Source organism: Stegodyphus dumicola, chromosome 4 (assembly GCF_044657685.1).
Source record: "Stegodyphus dumicola isolate Sdum_Otavi_A_Nest chromosome 4, ASM4465768v1".
Lineage (NCBI taxonomy): Eukaryota > Metazoa > Arthropoda > Arachnida > Araneae > Eresidae > Stegodyphus > Stegodyphus dumicola.
In genome coordinates, this window is record NC_140771.1 from 35939692 (window position 1) to 35956718 (window position 17027).

General features: G+C 31.9%; 1 protein-coding gene across 1 annotated transcript; it reads left to right on the plus strand.

Annotated features, from left to right (window-relative positions):
- The first annotated feature begins 4722 nt into the window (after nt 1-4722).
- LOC118205240 (uncharacterized) lies at nt 4723-11721 on the plus strand. Its single transcript, XM_035377545.2, has 2 exons — nt 4723-5093; nt 10886-11721. The coding sequence occupies exons 1-2, from the start codon at nt 4793-4795 to the stop codon at nt 11476-11478; spliced, it is 894 nt and encodes a 297-aa protein (XP_035233436.1). The 5' UTR covers nt 4723-4792; the 3' UTR covers nt 11479-11721.
- Nucleotides 11722-17027: the final 5306 nt, after the last annotated feature.

Sequence of the window (17027 nt, forward strand, 5' to 3'; positions counted from 1 at the left end):
GAACTAAGGGATTCTACTGCGAGTTCCTGCTATAGCTGTCAGGCTTGAAGCTGAATCACTATATATAATGGTGCTATATTTAGATTGTTGGAGAGCATAGCGAATGGCTGCTTGCAGAGTAGTCGGTTCTGCAAAATCGCTAAATTGGATCACTAATTATCCGCACATAATAAATAAATTAATTAATCAAAGAAACGGAGCTCCTCATAGGCAAGTCTTCTTTCTTCCGGACTTTCCCCTCCACTCTCTGGCGAGGAGACTGTTGAACATGTGCTTCTTCTATGTCCTAAAGATAAGAACGAACGAAAAGTCTTGAAACTGGGACTGAAAAATTTTAATATTAACTGGCATCCAGAATTTTACCAGTTTATTTTTGAGAGAAGTGCCTTTAACAGTTTTTGTTAATTCATTGTAAAACTTTGTAATCATTCTTAATTTTATTTCAATTTTCTCTTCTGTTTATTTTGTATTGTGTTTCATAGTTATTTCTGTAAGCCCCATGTGATACTATGTGGTACATGTGGAACTTCTTGTGTTTCTTTTAATAATAATAATTTAAAAAAAAAGCTCTAGTATGCATAATAAATTAATTTAATGTTTTAAACCTAAGTTTATTTTCCACATGTTGATCCTTGCATTTGTTGTGTGAAAAACGAAGTTGTTATTTTTTTATCCGGAAGTGTAGCAAGTGATAGCTTATTTTCTAGATGCACTAGGTGTTAAGTCATGCCTGGAAAAGTAACTATACGCTCACCAGGATTCGAATCCTGAATGTTCCAGTTGCTATCTGTAGTAAGTAACACCTTATATCATGAGAGCATGCAAGGCGGATTCGGCTAATTTCTTAAATTCTTTTCTGCTTAAAGGGGAACTGGGGAGAGGTACGAGAACCAGTTGACCAAATTCAGGTGGAACGAGCTATAGTCCACTATATGTTAGTTCGGCCGACACTGTAGAGATTTTAAGATTTTTTAAGACAAGGTAAAGGGAATAAATCAACTATGCAGTCACCTTGATTTGAACGATGGATCTTCCGTTTATGAACTGGACATACTAACCACTTACACTACGAAAGCGTGCAATAATTCTTTAAAATTAAAAAAATATTTTTAATATCTCAGTACATTTTACTATATTTTAAATTTTGCATAAAGAAGAAACTTTCAAAGGCACAGTGCAAGAGAAACAAGAATTATTTATTTAAATTTATAGGTAATCCGAAATCTATATAAAAATGTCTTAAGTTACCTTTTAGGTGCGTACCCTAAAAAGTTATTTATTTATACTAAATATTGTTGCGGATTTTGTATTTATTTAGCTAGTTTTAGCGGTATTTGTATTTAAATTGTTTCATTTCCCGTGCGACGCCGCATGAGACTTATCTGAAGAGAAAGCTACGCTGGAAAAATTAAAATACAGGAGCACGCGCATTTAACAGTTTAATAAATAGATTACTCGTAATTGTACTCTTTTACTATCCAGAAAAAACCAGAAAATACCAGAATGTTCTCGTGCAGGATTAAAAAGATTATAAAAGCTGGAGGATAATATCTCATTTCAGTTGTTTACTTAGTGCTGTTATTAATTGTAGCAAATTCGCGGTGAGATTGGATTATCTTTGTCAGTGATTTAAATTGAGTTCTATTCAACATTTTAGTAGTTTAAAATATAACTATTTTGAGATATTACGATATTGTGCGAATATCTCTGAGGAAATTTCAGCCTTTTATTTTATTTGCTGTGATAAGAATAAATTTTATTCACTTTTCATCGCACTTGTGCATTCAATTTATTACGAACCCCTATGCACACAACATTATTCTTAAGCCTCGAAGTAATACTGTGTTTAAAAATCCTGATATACATAGAAAATAGCAGACGAACTGACCCACTGTGCGCTCTTAAGTGTTAACTATTAACTATCGATCCTGCGCCTTAAAAATTTAATATTCTTGGTAACTAAAGATCTTATTATTTTCGATGTGAGATATGAGTACATCTATATAAATAAAAAAATGACTTTAAAATGGCAGTTGAATTAGTTTTTCGCTAAGATCTTGTTAGTATGTACGTTAGAAGAACGTGTAGAAATTGATACGTTATTGAAATAAATAACAGCTTACTAATTTAGAAGTTAAACAACAAAAATCAGTGTTATATTTACAAATTTTCACAGGGCCAGTTTCGATGGTTTTATCGAACCTCAGCTGCCAAAGTGCAAATGAACGAGATAAGATATAGTGATAAGATAAGATAGAAATGGCTGAACAGGAGATAAGCTAGTGGAGCCATCTATTGATGAACCAAGAAAACTAAAACATAACTTCCTTAGAGGCTGAAGTAAAGATGGATTGGAATTAAGGTCATTAACTAAAACAGAAAGATTTTTTTTAATGTGAAATGCCTCTGGAAAATCCAATTCACCAATAGAAGATCTTTTTTGAATAATTTTGGCTGCAGAAAAATGGAAAGTATAATTTTCAGACCAACAATGCTGGGCAGCAGAAGACTTCCGTGTTTTCTTTTTCCGAACATATGCACAACGTTCTTTAACATGAATTAAATTAATATCTATTCCAAATTACTTTTCTTTCGGCGTGTTATTTTACCTTAAATAACGGCTTATACAATAATGTAAATAGCTATGAGTAACTTCATTAGAAAAAGATAAATAACACAAATTTTCTTTTATACGTTAGGAATATCACAGCACCAAATCAAAAGTCACTAAACTAGGCGACTTTTGAGGGTTACCAAAGACAAGGGTTATCACAAAGCATAGAAATATATACACTAGTCAAAGCGTTATCAAAATTAAATAAAAATATGAACATAAATTTATAAAATGTGTATTTTCGGTGACGATGATAAAATATAATTTAACAGATTGTAAAATTTAATAAATCGTAGTTGACGACTCTCTGATTTATTTAATTAAGCTTCTCAGTGTTTCTTTTTTACTTCCTTGTACGAAGTAAAAAGGAAGTATTGTAATCGCGAAAAGTTTCAGGCAGCATATTTCAACGAAATTATCCATTTTGACCGCTTTCGAATGCAATTTAACGATGTTTTTGCGTGGTATCTGTACGTAAGGACAGAATAAAATACTCTTTTCCTCCAAAAAAATTATAAAACGGCTTTAAAATGAATTCTGAAGAGAATTTTTCGTGGCGTCTGTACGAACGTATGTACGTACGTGCCTACTTTCGTACGTACGTATCTCGCATGACTCAAAAACGAGTAGCCTCAGAACGTTGAAATTTTGTATATAGGACTGCTATAACATGTAGATGTGCACCTCGTATTTTGGTTGCAATCCGCCGCACCAAACGTATATAAATATATTTATATAAATATCCACTCTGTTACCCGGCTCAGTGATCTCAGTTTCTTTACTCTTATATGTTTGTAAATTGTACATTTTTTGCTTTAAAAATGATTGAATTATGTTGTTCTTATCTTCCGGTTAAGGTTTTTGTGCCTTTAGTAAATCTGTACGCAATATTTTTGGAATTATCAACAATTTAAAAGTTGTTTAAGGGTCGCTAAGCCTATTAATTTTATCGATGGCGGCCATTGCTTGTTTACATTTGAAACAGCAGAGTAGTGGATTTGTTGCCAATTTGGAGAAACATAGCTTCGCAACAGCAATGATAACGCTTTCATTTATTATTGCGAATTAAATCATGCTTAATCCTTTCTGGAATTTTTTCGAGGAAATAAGTGTTTAAGATCTACTTAATTTTAAATAATTTAATTTTAATAATTAATAAATTAATTTTTAATAATTAGTAATTTTCAATACAGATATTTTGAGTTTATATGTATTTTTGCCTTGTCGCGAAGTGAGAACTGAATTAATTGAATGAGAAGTACTCAATGATCTGTGAAAAACTGTTTCTTTTTTGTTTTGTTTGCTTAATTTTTTAATACATCGTTCTAGCTTTATTATAGCATTTGAATAGAACATGTGGCAACGATTAGATAATTCTTTAAATGATATGAATTTTGTGCATTCTGAGTTATAATATGAACGAAATATTATACTGTTAAGTGAACCTAGCGCTAGAGTGTCGCTATGGTAAACAAATAGAGTGAATTTTAAAGAATGCATTTATTCTATTGTGGTTTATGCGCTGTCGGCAAAGTAGATTTAATTGAATCCAATAAGTTTAAAAGAAATGCAAGAAAAAATGCGTATAATTTAATATTCCGTACAAGGAAGTCATGTGGTGTACACACCAGATTTTTTTAAATTTAAATATCGTTATTTGCATAAAATAATGCCATCATCTGCTTTAACTTCTGGCAAATATTACCTTCTGTTGTGACTGCCATTAGGTAGCGCTGAAGCGCATAACTAGACTTTGTACTTTTAGGTAACGCTGTAGTTGGGCTCTGCTCTGGAGAAATATAGCAAGAACCGACTGAGTCGACAACAATGATTTGAACTTTCGTTTGAGAGTAATTTAGAATAGTTAAAATTTATATATAGTTTTAGTTCGTGTGTGATTTTCACATATTAAAGTGACTTTATTGAAACGTATCTCGTGAGGTAAAATTCAGACTAACCTGTATTTGAAGCGGATTATTACCTTTTTACTGTATCGCAGACCTTTTAATTCAGTTTTCCTCAGCAACAACTTTAATATCTCAACTTCACTACCTGCATGCGATTTAACTTGCATCGTAACTGACTCTCGTGAATTTAATGATGATCAAAAACTGAGATGGTGTTCTAAAGACTTATTAATTTGAATTGCGCTGTTTCTGTCATCCGCGACGTATCAAAATGATGCTATATTTTTTACTTTTAAGCGTCGCAAGTTGTACAGCTACAAATAACTCCAGTCCTTTTAATGTACTAAATGCAACTAACCGTCACTCAACAAATATTTCCGAGGTTTTTCCTCATCCGCTTCTGCATCCGAAGCTGCATATAGCATTCTTCTTCCTCGCTGTCCATGGTAGGAATTGTTCATCCTTCAGTAGATTCTGCAGAGAGATGGTGGGCTTTACAGACAAGTTAAAGTATGATACAAATCTCACAACGGCTGGAAACGCAAGTATTAATTATGAACAGGATCAGCCATGTAAGTCTCAGTAACTGTTTAGAATGCTTATGGGAAATGTCGTTAAAGAAAGTATGTCTTTTTAATGTAAATTCATAACTCGATACTTTCTAGTTAAAGCAGCCACCGCGATTAATCGCCAAAATTGGAAATATAAAACTCTAATTTCTAACGCCAAATTTTATATTACCAAGATTCACATGTTAAAAGTTTTACTGAGAAAGTTGTATAATTAATGGTGCTACTTTGGTAGACGGTTGCACGGATTTTGGCGATTTTTTGGCGATTGTTTTTCGGTGAGCGATACGACTTATGGTAAACCCATTGCTAGACAAATTGTTTATGGTAACCGATACTTTGTTGTCATTTTATTTAAAAAATAATGCGTTTTATTATGCATAAATTTCGTGTTTTAAATGTTATTTATGGCTTTTAAATATTAAAAATCAATTTAATTTTCAATTTTTATTTGAAATAAAAATTTTATTGTTTATGATATTTTATGGAATTTTATGTTGTGAATGATGTAATGAATGACGTCACGTTATTTTAAAAGTAATTGGTTTTTATATCTATAAATTTAATCTAATGTTTTAAACATTACTTATGGCTGTTAAATATTAAAATACAATTTAATTTTGCAATTTTTTAAATATGATTTTATTATGAATGATTATTTAAATAATTTTAATTCTATGCGTGATGTAATCAGCTCCCTGATTGGTTACTGAATATTTGTGCATTACCGCGCCATTTTAAAATTTTATTATTCATCTCTTCGAATTCATCAGATTTCAAAGCGAATGGATGTCTGTTTCGAAGATAAATGTTGTTATTGGTAATTGCCAAGAATTATTGGTATCGGCATAAAAAAATTGCCGTTTGAGACCTTATTTTGGCCAACCTGAATTTCTTAATCAAAGATTTATCTATTGTTACAAGGATCAGAGGAAATTTATTAAAAATTTTTGGAGGAAACCTCGCTAATTGCTTCTTCAATGAAGTGCGAGAGATGGGAATAACAGATGAAGATCGTTTTTTTTCTGGTACTTATCAATATACTAAAGGTAAAATGCTTTAAAAAAATGTAAGTACATATTTTTCTTTTACTTTATTATTGTATACTTAAATTTTTATTAAAAAATTAATACACTTTTTTCAAAAATTCCTGAGATATTTATTGCCACATATGTTTTAATGTTAAATAATTATATCCTATAAAACTTATTTTAAAGGATTTGAATTTAAGTAATTGAAAAATTTAATTCTTTTAAACGTTGGTTAATGTTTTTAATTCAATATTCAATTTAAGTAATATTTTATTCCAATTAAATGTTGGCGCAATGTTTTTATTGCGGTGTTTTTATTCTATTATATGATAGTAATAATTTAACCTTACTTTAGCACTTTATACTCTTAGTAAATGTATTTATTTACATTTACCAGCCATCTTAAAAAAACAACGTTTTCAACAAAAAACTAATCCATTATTTTTAACGATATTTATTTTTTTAAAGTTTCGAATACTTTACTATGCGTGAAATACGTAAAAACAGCATTTTTCAAGATGGTTGACGATTGTAAAAACCGCGCCAACGTAAATCGCCAAAAATCCATGCAATCGTCTACCAAAGTAGCACCTAATTAATTTCTGATTTTTTTTTATAGTTTTTGTACTTATTTATTAAAGCGACCAATGCGTTTAACTCCCAAAACTGGAAAATTTAATCGCCTAAGCTGTAGGCTTGGAAATTCGGGGAAAGTGCAGAATCGCCCACTGCTTGGTGCGTTTTTAAGAATTGTACATACTCGGTATCTATGTACACATCGACCCATTTTTCACTTTAAAAAAATCCCAGAATTGCACAAAAATGGCATTGCGCACTCTTTTGACTTTATCCATCGACATAATTTCATTTAAAAAGTCAAAGAAAATTGGCAAAAATCCAATTCTTCTTACTCTTGTAAAAAGCGCCAAACAAACGCTAATCAAATAAGTGGGCGATTCTGCACGTTAGCCGCAAATTTCAGATATCGCCAAAGGCTTCTGTGACACAGTAATACAGTGGTTGTCAATTAAGTAGTACCGTAGTTTCTGCTTCTTAATACTTTATGCTATTCACAAAATTCAGTAAAAGAAATACTTGAATTTTAAATGTATTCTGAAAAATCACTAATCAGAGACACCGTCATTTAATTTTTAGTAGACAGTGAATTAATCTTTAATAAACATTATTATTGATAAAATTATGATCAAAATTTTAGGAATTTGAAATTAGGTTAGAACTTAATTTGATAGTAACTTATAAAAATACATTTATTTTCTCGTGTTTTTACTCATTTCGGTTGAAAATGTGCTTTAGTCCACTGCTTGGGGATTTTCAGCTGATAATACAGGGCTCTAATATTTTGTGGCAACAATTTAAAAAGTGACTTACTGTTTATAGTGAATCATAATATTGAGTTAGCCATGTTGGCGCGTTTATTGCCCATTCAAAAAAATTTGCTAAGCAGTGGGCTAAACCGCATTTCAACTCACGTCGACCTATTTTTACTTAAAAAAACATCCTAGAATTGCCCAAAAATTGCATTGCGCACTCTCTTGACTATATCCATGTACACTGCTTTTTTCTCATAAATTAGAAAAATTTGCACGAAAATGCAGGAAAATTTTGTGAATCTTTAAAGTCGGTAAAAAGGACATATATGAAATTACCTAATCGCGAAAAAGTATATACTCTTTCCAAGGATGAACATTTGCACGCATAAAATAAATAAAATATCCAAAAACATTTCCCTCTAAATTATCTATTATAAATGTCACCTGCGAATTTATAACGCAGACATTAAAAATGGTTGCAAATACTTAGTGTCAAATATTTAAATTATTTCCATGCACGTTTACTTCTACTGAAACGTATTCCAAAATGCTACAAACATATAATTCACAAAATAACTATCATTTAATTAAAATATAATTAAATTAAAAACACTACTTAAAATATAAATAAACACATACATTGAATTAATAAAAATTAACTTAAAATCTTAATTACTTTAAACTAATTCATTGCTAATAAAAATTTTCCAATAATAGCATATTAATTTATTTATACCTTATATTTAAAACAATGCATAAAAATAATATCCTCAAATGATAAAAAAAATACTAACTTACCTAATCTTCTACAGAATCTTGAGTGCATGGCGGATCACGAAATGTCCATTTTCACCAGATTTCTTGCACCGCCATTCAAACTTATCTGTAATATCCTTCCTTTCACACAATCTCATTTCATTTCCATATGTTGGACATTCATACTTATCCGCAATTAATCCTACACTCATACACCATTCAAGCAATTCTTTTGGATTATCAGATAGACGCAATAAAAATTTCGAATTAACTTTAGATAGGGCCATGGGATCCAAAAATTAAGCAATACTGTTTCACACAACACACAATGAAGCTAAATACAAAATGTTAAACGCAATAAAAATTTCGAATTCACTTTAGGTAGAGCCATGGGATCCAAAAATTAAGCAACACTGTTTCACACAACACACAATGAAGCTAAATACAAAATGATATAAAGTACTGAAGATATTTTTCCAAATTTCCCCCCTTTTCTGATTAAAGAACTGTGATTCGTCCGTAAATGTCACATGACATATCTCATGATCTCTCATTTCTCTCACATAAAATAATGCTTAATTGGAACTGGGTACTTCTCACATTATTGTCCTAGGTAGTAGTATTAAGTCCTAGGTAGTAACGTTTATCGCCTACCAAAATGTCGCCAAACTGCCTGTTACCATATTCCAAAGATTAGCCGAAATTCTTTTGTGCAGTTTGTTTCACAAGAATGCTTATACACGGGGCTTGCAACAATTACTTTCCTTATGTGACAATTTTTCAATTTTGACAGGACAACAAATTCACGAACTAGCATTTCACGAATAAGCACCTCAGAGAGGTTTCCTTTAGAGGGCTTAAAAATTAATTCTATACCCTCTTACTAAAAATGTGTTCAGTTGAATTAACTGTAATTTGTTTTTCTAAATGTCAGAGGATGTATGATTTTACAAATTGTTGCCACAAAACATTAGGGCCCTGTATTATCAGCTGAAAATAGCCAAGCAGTGGGCTAAAGCACATTTTCACCGTCGACGTGTACATGGTTACCGTGTATGTGCCATTCTGAAAAACGTGGCAAGGAGTTTGCGATTGTGCACTTTCTCCCAATTTTGCAGTTAATATTCGTCATGATTAAGCACTTTTGTTCCATAAAATTTCTAGCATAAGCGTAATTCGGCTAGCAGATTGTTGGAAAAAATGTTGAGTAAATAAAAAAAAAAGAAACCTGTCTTTACTTCGTGAAGACAAAATGGCGCCGAAAAAAAAAGTAGAAGGTTGCTGTAGCAGGGTTGGTTCCCAAATTTTCGCCAAAAATTGCCAAGTTACCATAATCCAAAGATTAACCAGAATTTTTTCATAAAAAAATTCAGAAGATGTCGATAATGACTGATCCAATGCTATAAACGTGCATAAACCAGAAACCTGTCAATGTTATGATTTACATAAATTGCAGCAAAAGTAAAGTTTTTGCCTTTAAATCAGTACATGAACAAAATGAGAGCTGTAGTGTAGAACTGGGTGCCTCTCGATTAGCGACAATTTTGTTACATTTTGGCGATGAAACCTCATTTCTGTTTAACTTTGTTTTAACTTTGTTTTAGCTTCCTGATTTTTTTAAATGAAAATAGATTGATATGTACATGGACAAAGTTAAGACAGTGCGCAATGTGTAGTTTGTGCAATTCTCTGATGTTTTTTAAGTGAAAACACAGAGGTTGTGCAATTCTTTGACTTCTTATTTTGGTTTTGTGTAGAGGCCATCTTGAAATCTTGCCTTGCTGGCCCCGATCTTGGCGTCAAAAAAGAATCGCCAAAAAACAAGGGGAACCAAATTGTAAACTTTTACCAAAATGAGAAATATGGCTGCGAAATGCCTCGCTTAGAAATGAAGCTTTAACAAGCATTATTAGTCAATTTCGGTTGCGTGCATCTAGCAACACACGCCTTACAGAATTTTTTAAGTCATGCTGGATCGAAAGACGTTGGCCATGTCTGATTTGGTTTGGTTTAACTACTTACAGTAAAATTCATAAGGGCTATTACCTAAAAGAGTGCCTTCATGGAAGACTTTTAAGAAGGCCTTACCTGATCTGACAGCTTCAATTTCATTCTTTATTTAACATATCGCAATGCGTATGAAGGCAGTCTTCCAAGCTCAGAGACGCATTCATGGAAGACATTTGTATTTATGCAAATGACTCGTATTTATGTTGCCTTTTTAAAATCGCAAAAGTGCTTATGCAGCTCTATCGTCAGGAATTCTAGCCGAGAAGTAGCCATTGTTTAGAGGCCTTAATAACTTTCCCGTTAAGCTTCTTAACACCAGCGGATTTCATTTTATGTGATTAAAGCTTACACCTATAATATTTCAAAAATCGACCATCGTAAAAATATTCAACAACATTCCAGTTCATTTGGCGCCAGTGCATGCAAACCTGTAGCTTATCCCTTCCAAGAAGACATCTATTTTAATGGCGGAATTTTGATTATTACATTGAAAACATGCAAATCTATTATTTTGGCTTGTATTTTTAAAATCTATAACTTTCCTTTTTCATTTATCATGAATATACTTCAGCAGATTTTTTTGTATCATAATGTTTATCAACAGTATATAATTACTTCAGCGAAATTTAGTATATTAGTTTTCTTAAAGACTTTTCATTCTCTATAGGGCTTAGATGGAAACGAATTTTGGAAAGCACTAATGACCTTGCAGCCGATAATGATATCAAGCATGCCCCGACGGTTGTCGCTACGAGACTCACTGAATCAAACAATACGATGGAAGAAATGGCTAAAGGAAACACATTTAGAAATGGATTTCTCAGCAGATTGTTTCTACATGATCCTTTATTGATGCTTTTACATGCTGCTAGAAGAAATAGCATTATAGGTCCTTCGATTGATGTTGATAATTTCAGATCAGATGGTATTGAGCATTTCTTCCTAAATAATAACGATAACAATGACAGCCATATTTTTCCATTAAGTAACACCAAATCTGTAGGAATGCAACCAATTTCTTTGGGTAAAAAGGACGATGACTATAACTTTATCCTAGATGCCAAAGATCCACATGCTGATGTTCAGTCTTTTCCATCAGATGAGAATAACGATAATCATGACTCTGTTTTTAATAATAACCAACCTTCGCATACAAGTACACAGTCTTCTGTTCACGATAACAATGACGTTGAGAATAACAGTCTTAATATGATCAGAAGATTGCTGCGTGCTTACGAAATACCTTCAAAATTCCAATGAATTTAATTTCAGCTGTGTGTCTTCAAAGTTTCTAAACTTTGTTAAACATATTGACATTTTAAAATTTATTTTAAAGCTTTTTAATTTTTATGGCTATATTTTACATTCAGGCTTATCAAAATTAACAAGCATGAAAAATATTATTGTGGCTTTCAGGAAATGAAATAAAAGTAGATCTGTTCTAAAACAACTGTGTATTTTGTACAGATTAAGGATAATAGTAAAATTACTCAATAAACATGATTTCTTTTAACTTAAATCTTTCTTTCCAAGACAACTGCAACTATAAATACATTATAAATACATATATGGGTGTTTGATACACAAATCTGCCTCGAAAAGTGTGGGTAGTCGAAGTCTTCTGCCACAAGAGGCAGTACAGTTAGCTTCCTTATTTACTTGAGTTATACCGAAAACGGCGTCCATGATTAGACGGGGATAAAGTAGAAACACATGAAAGCCGGTCATTCATAACTTAACGAAAACTTAACGAAATTAATTTGGAAAATAAGATTATTCGGTTATCTAAATTAAATCAGTATTCAAATCAATATAAATAAATAAATAAAATGAAATAAAAATAAGGGAAGGATAAACATCAGAAATGAATAAATTAAATTGTAAATGGCTATAAAATAGAATTCACTGAAGCCTTGTTTTGCGAATTTGAAAGCCGTTCGACATCTTAAAATGTTCATAAACTAAAACCACGAACTTAATCATAATCATAAAGGGAAAAATCTATTTTCCCCATACAAATTAAGGCAAACCAGTTTTTTAACCCATTTCGGAATCGCAGAGGATTGCTTATTTAAAATCTGCTTCAGTACCTCTTATCCAAGTTTATAACACAAAATCAGTGGAAATTATTAAATATGATATATATGTGTGTGTGTGTGTGTGTGTGGACATTCGATCTTACAACGTATCCACCTTTCTCCTTCCTGCACCTGGCAACCGCATCGGCAGCTAGATGATTCTCGAAGCTGTGTGATAAGTAACTTCTCCACTTCTGCGCGTGAGAGATGCTGACGTGGTGAACGGATCCTAAAAAGTATTACGTAGTAGTTAAGAGACTTTAAAACATTCCCATTTGGTGTGAGGATTACCACTATTGTGATGCCATCCTATGCTATGGAGCTAAATTTTTATCTTACTTCTTTTCATCTTTTTATGTTTCTTTTTTCTTTTCTTTTTTTTTTTTTTCATTAAAATACTAAATCTTAACATTGGTGTCATTCTTAAAGTAAAGTAGAAAGACACCCACATACATACATATATATAATTCTGAAAGCGTTTCAAATTCTACGTTACACCTGAAAGGGCGGTTTTTCCATTTTACATACATACGTTTCGAGAGCGTTTGGGCTAATATCCCTTTAGGCCAAAAATATTTAAAAAGAATATGTCTTTAGAATTTCTGATAGACAATCTCGCACGCTGAAGATAATGTTTTTTTTTTTTTTTTTTCGTACATTACATTGCTCGTTTTGACATCGTTGAGTTTGTGAATCAAAAATTCGTAAAGTTTTACAAAATATGAAATAGAAAATAAAACAAATTGGAAATTCCAAATTCGGACTTCCAGGTGCCCATATTCGCGTGGAGGACTACTTTATTGAAAATTTAATAGCTCTAGGTATTTTTGTTTTATCACAATGCGAGAAACATACATATTCATGAACATCATGAAGATTCTTCATTATTTACTTTCTTTAGATATAATACACGCTTTTAGTGATTTTTACGACGCTTTTAGTGATTCAACACAAAATGCCGTTTCGAGCCCAACAGCCATTCTGGGCTGACGCCCTTTTGGGGTAATAATAAATAAATAAATAAATACAGTATTAAACATATAAAATAGATGAAAATTTAATTTGATTTTAATATAATCCCGCGAAGAAGCTTGGATGTGATGAAGAAAAGGAAAGGAAGGTACATGCATGTACCTCATCCAAACCATGGTTTGGATGAGAAGTTTCATGAAAACATCAGGCAATTATCTTTCTGAGGTAGCCTTTTTTATATTTTCTTCGTTTCTTAGCGTCATTCGGCTCTGCTTGAGACTCAGTGGGCTGCGTATTCAAAATTTATGCCATGCGATTTGTTGCCTCGTTTTAATATGCGTCTTAAGCGAGACATGGCATTGCCTTGAAAAATGCCTCTGCTGTAAATATTACGATGCCTGTACCTTGATCAGGATATCATTACTTGCGAAATTGAATCTTAACCTATTTTACAAAGTTTATTGGACCAAAAACTACACTGATATTCTCTTCCTTTCTCTTCCTCTGAAAACACTTCCTCCACAATCGGACGTTTTTGCCGCTTCCAACTTAGTTCAGATCTTTCACACGGGGCCCGTTTTTTGTCCTCTAGTAACTCTTTAACGTCTTCTTTTTAATTTCCGAGCTCACGGTTTTGCCTAAAGACTTAATATCATTAGTTGGTAATAAAACAATCCTCAGTTTCGACTCCCTCAAAAACCTCTGTCTACGTTTCAATCTAATTATATAATTTCCATCAGAATAAATTCAGAATCCTGTAAAAGGGGCTATCACACGCCGGTTTGTTTCGGAAGAACAACTGTTTGGAACAATTTTTCTGCTTTGTCACAACAGCCAATCAAAACAGATCGCTTTGGGGTTAACGCAGGAAAACTGGTTCCCCACTACAAACAAGCTGATAGCAATCGAAGCTGATAGCTGATTGGTTGAAAACGAACAACCTGCAATTTTTTTGGAAAGGAAGGAAAAAGTCGCGCGTCCTTCTTTCAATAGTAAACCAGGCAGAAAAATTGTCCGAAACAGTTGTTCGTGTGAAACAAACGCCGTGTGATATGGGCCTAAAAGTCACTTTCTACCAGGTTTTGTTAATGAGAATTAATCAAAAAAAAATAATAATGTTAAACATGTAAATATCTAACCGTAAAGTAAGTGCCTGAGTGTTAATTCAGCGTCAGTGTGTATTCCAAAACACCTCTGAAAATCATTTGCTGCCAACTTCAATGTTGGTAATTTGAGAAACTGTTCATTTCCAAAGCCGTCTTTTGTCCAAGTAATTTTTTCCATTCCCTCAGATGGCGTTGATTATTCGAAGTCCCACTGTATTTACAATAGAACTTGAACTGTGTTAGTACTGTATTTTCCGCTGACAGTTTTATTTACACCTATGATTTATGACAGTAATTTTTCCATCGCTGCACAGTAAACAAACTAAACTCATTCTTAGACAGGGCGTGGTTAATTTACCCTGGTAAAGAGGAATTTCACTATATTACGTTAACACTTTCACAGCAGATAAATTAGAATTTACTATGATACCATTGCCACTAAATAATTTTCCTGCATAAAATTCTATTTCTTAGGAAACAAACTAATTACTGATAAGAAAACAATACCTCCGTTTTCGTACTCTGTGATCTTTTCTTTCATGAGTAACCATGCAGTAATCAAAAAGGTCTAATTATCGAGAAATGGAATAATTGTGTCATTTCTCCTATCTATAGTGATTGTTGCTCTTAATAGCATTAAATTATACATTTCTTGAAACATCCTAAAACACATTATGTACAGTCGCTAAACACTGGTAGTTTCCGGCGTTCGAATCCAGTGAAAGGACTACTTGCATGAGTATTTTCGTGGTTTTCCCCATTAGTATATGAAACAGTTTTTCTCAGAAATCCATCCACGAAGGCAGCCCTCTCCTTAAACAGATAACACGCGAGTGCTTTGCAATAGTAAAAAAAAAAAAAAAAAAAAAAAAAAAAAAAAAAAAAACAAGCCAAACCAAACGATACAACATATTTTGAGAGTTCTACAATACTATAAGTCATGAAATTTCTAGCACTGAAGGCAGATCCTTGACATAAAATAAAATATTAAATTTCAGTTAATTAGCTCATTTTTCTACCTTTCTTTTCATGTGATTTATTCTTTAAACGTTTTCATTTCAACATAAATAAATGTTTGTTTTTTATTTCTCACGTTGTCTTTAGTTATTTAAAATTTAATCTGCCATTGATTATTTAAAAAAATTAAAATTTTAAAATATTTTACATTAAATGTTGAAAAAAAGCTTGAAAGTTTTCAGATTTTATATTATGCCCAAAGGGAAGTTTGTCTTATTTAAACACACATATACGTGTCGAGAGCATTTGGTCTTCTTGGTCAAAAATATTTAAAAACAGCATATCTTTAGAATTTCCGATAGAGAGTCTCGCGAGCTGGAATTAAAAATGTGTTTTTCGCTTTGAAAAACGCTTTGAAACGCCTTCGCAGCGTTACTCGCTTTGAAATTCTTGAGATTGTTAATCAAAAATTCGTTAAAGTTTTACAAAATTTGAAACAGACAGTAAATTCTAAATTCGGGTTCCAGGTGCTCACATTCAGGTGGAGGACTACGTTATTCAAAAATGATGGCTCTAGGTACCGTTGTTTTTTTCACAGTGCGAGGGGAACGTTATATATCTTCCATATTTTGAAGCTTAAAAATTGTATAACACAATTTTATAAAAGTACATTAATACATGGATATTTTAAGTAGATATATCATGAATTAAATGCATTTTTATTTAAATCAGTCAGATTAAAAATTAAAACACATAATATTTTTCAGAACTGCATCTGTTGATTTTAAATTGCTTAATAACAGAGAGATTAAATTTGAAAGACAAACACATTTTTAAATTTTGCTGAGTAACGATAGAGTTGGATGAACAGTGGTTTGGTGCGGTTACGGCAAAGCACTCGAGGACTAATGCCGTGAATGAGCAGTGAAATAATGCATTTAGAAAGGGCAGCGTTTTATGTAAATCAACACCAAATCGTAGTTCGTGTGACCTGTTTATTGAGAGGTGCTTCATGAATGCAAGATGAAATGCTTATTTGTCATGTGGCAGTTCGTGAAAGATTAGAATTTGTAAACAGACTTTTAAAGCTATTGTATTGAATGTATTTAAACCTTCGAACATATTCGAAACGTCTTGTTGTAGTGGCGCCATCTATGAGAATACAGTATAAGTTCTTTTGAATTCTGGGGTGAGTTCGTCCCCTCTCCCTAAGGAAACCAGTACACAAATAATTCTAATGGATTTGATATTTCAATTTAAATGGATTTCAATCAATTTCTGCATGAAATTACTTGGGATTTTGAATAATGTAATGAAAAAAAAATAATTTAAGGAATTTTAAAATAATATTAAGACAACATGACATATTACGTTGTGAGTATTTATTTATATTAAAAACAATTTCTGTATCAGAGGGAAAAAATGAATAAATAAATGAAAGGAAATAAAAAAAAACAATAAAAATAAAAATGTGAAATCTTTCAGATTTTATATTACGCATAAACGGGCTTTTTTTTAACGTTTTGTATGTTACCTTTATTTATTGTATATATTCTTATTAATCCATAACATTCAATTCAACAACAATATCCAAAAAAAAAAAAAAAAAAAAAAAAGAGAAACCTCGATCATAAAATATCCGTGCTTGAATATGCACTCGATGCTACTGTTAACGAAACGCTTTGAAATCATTCAA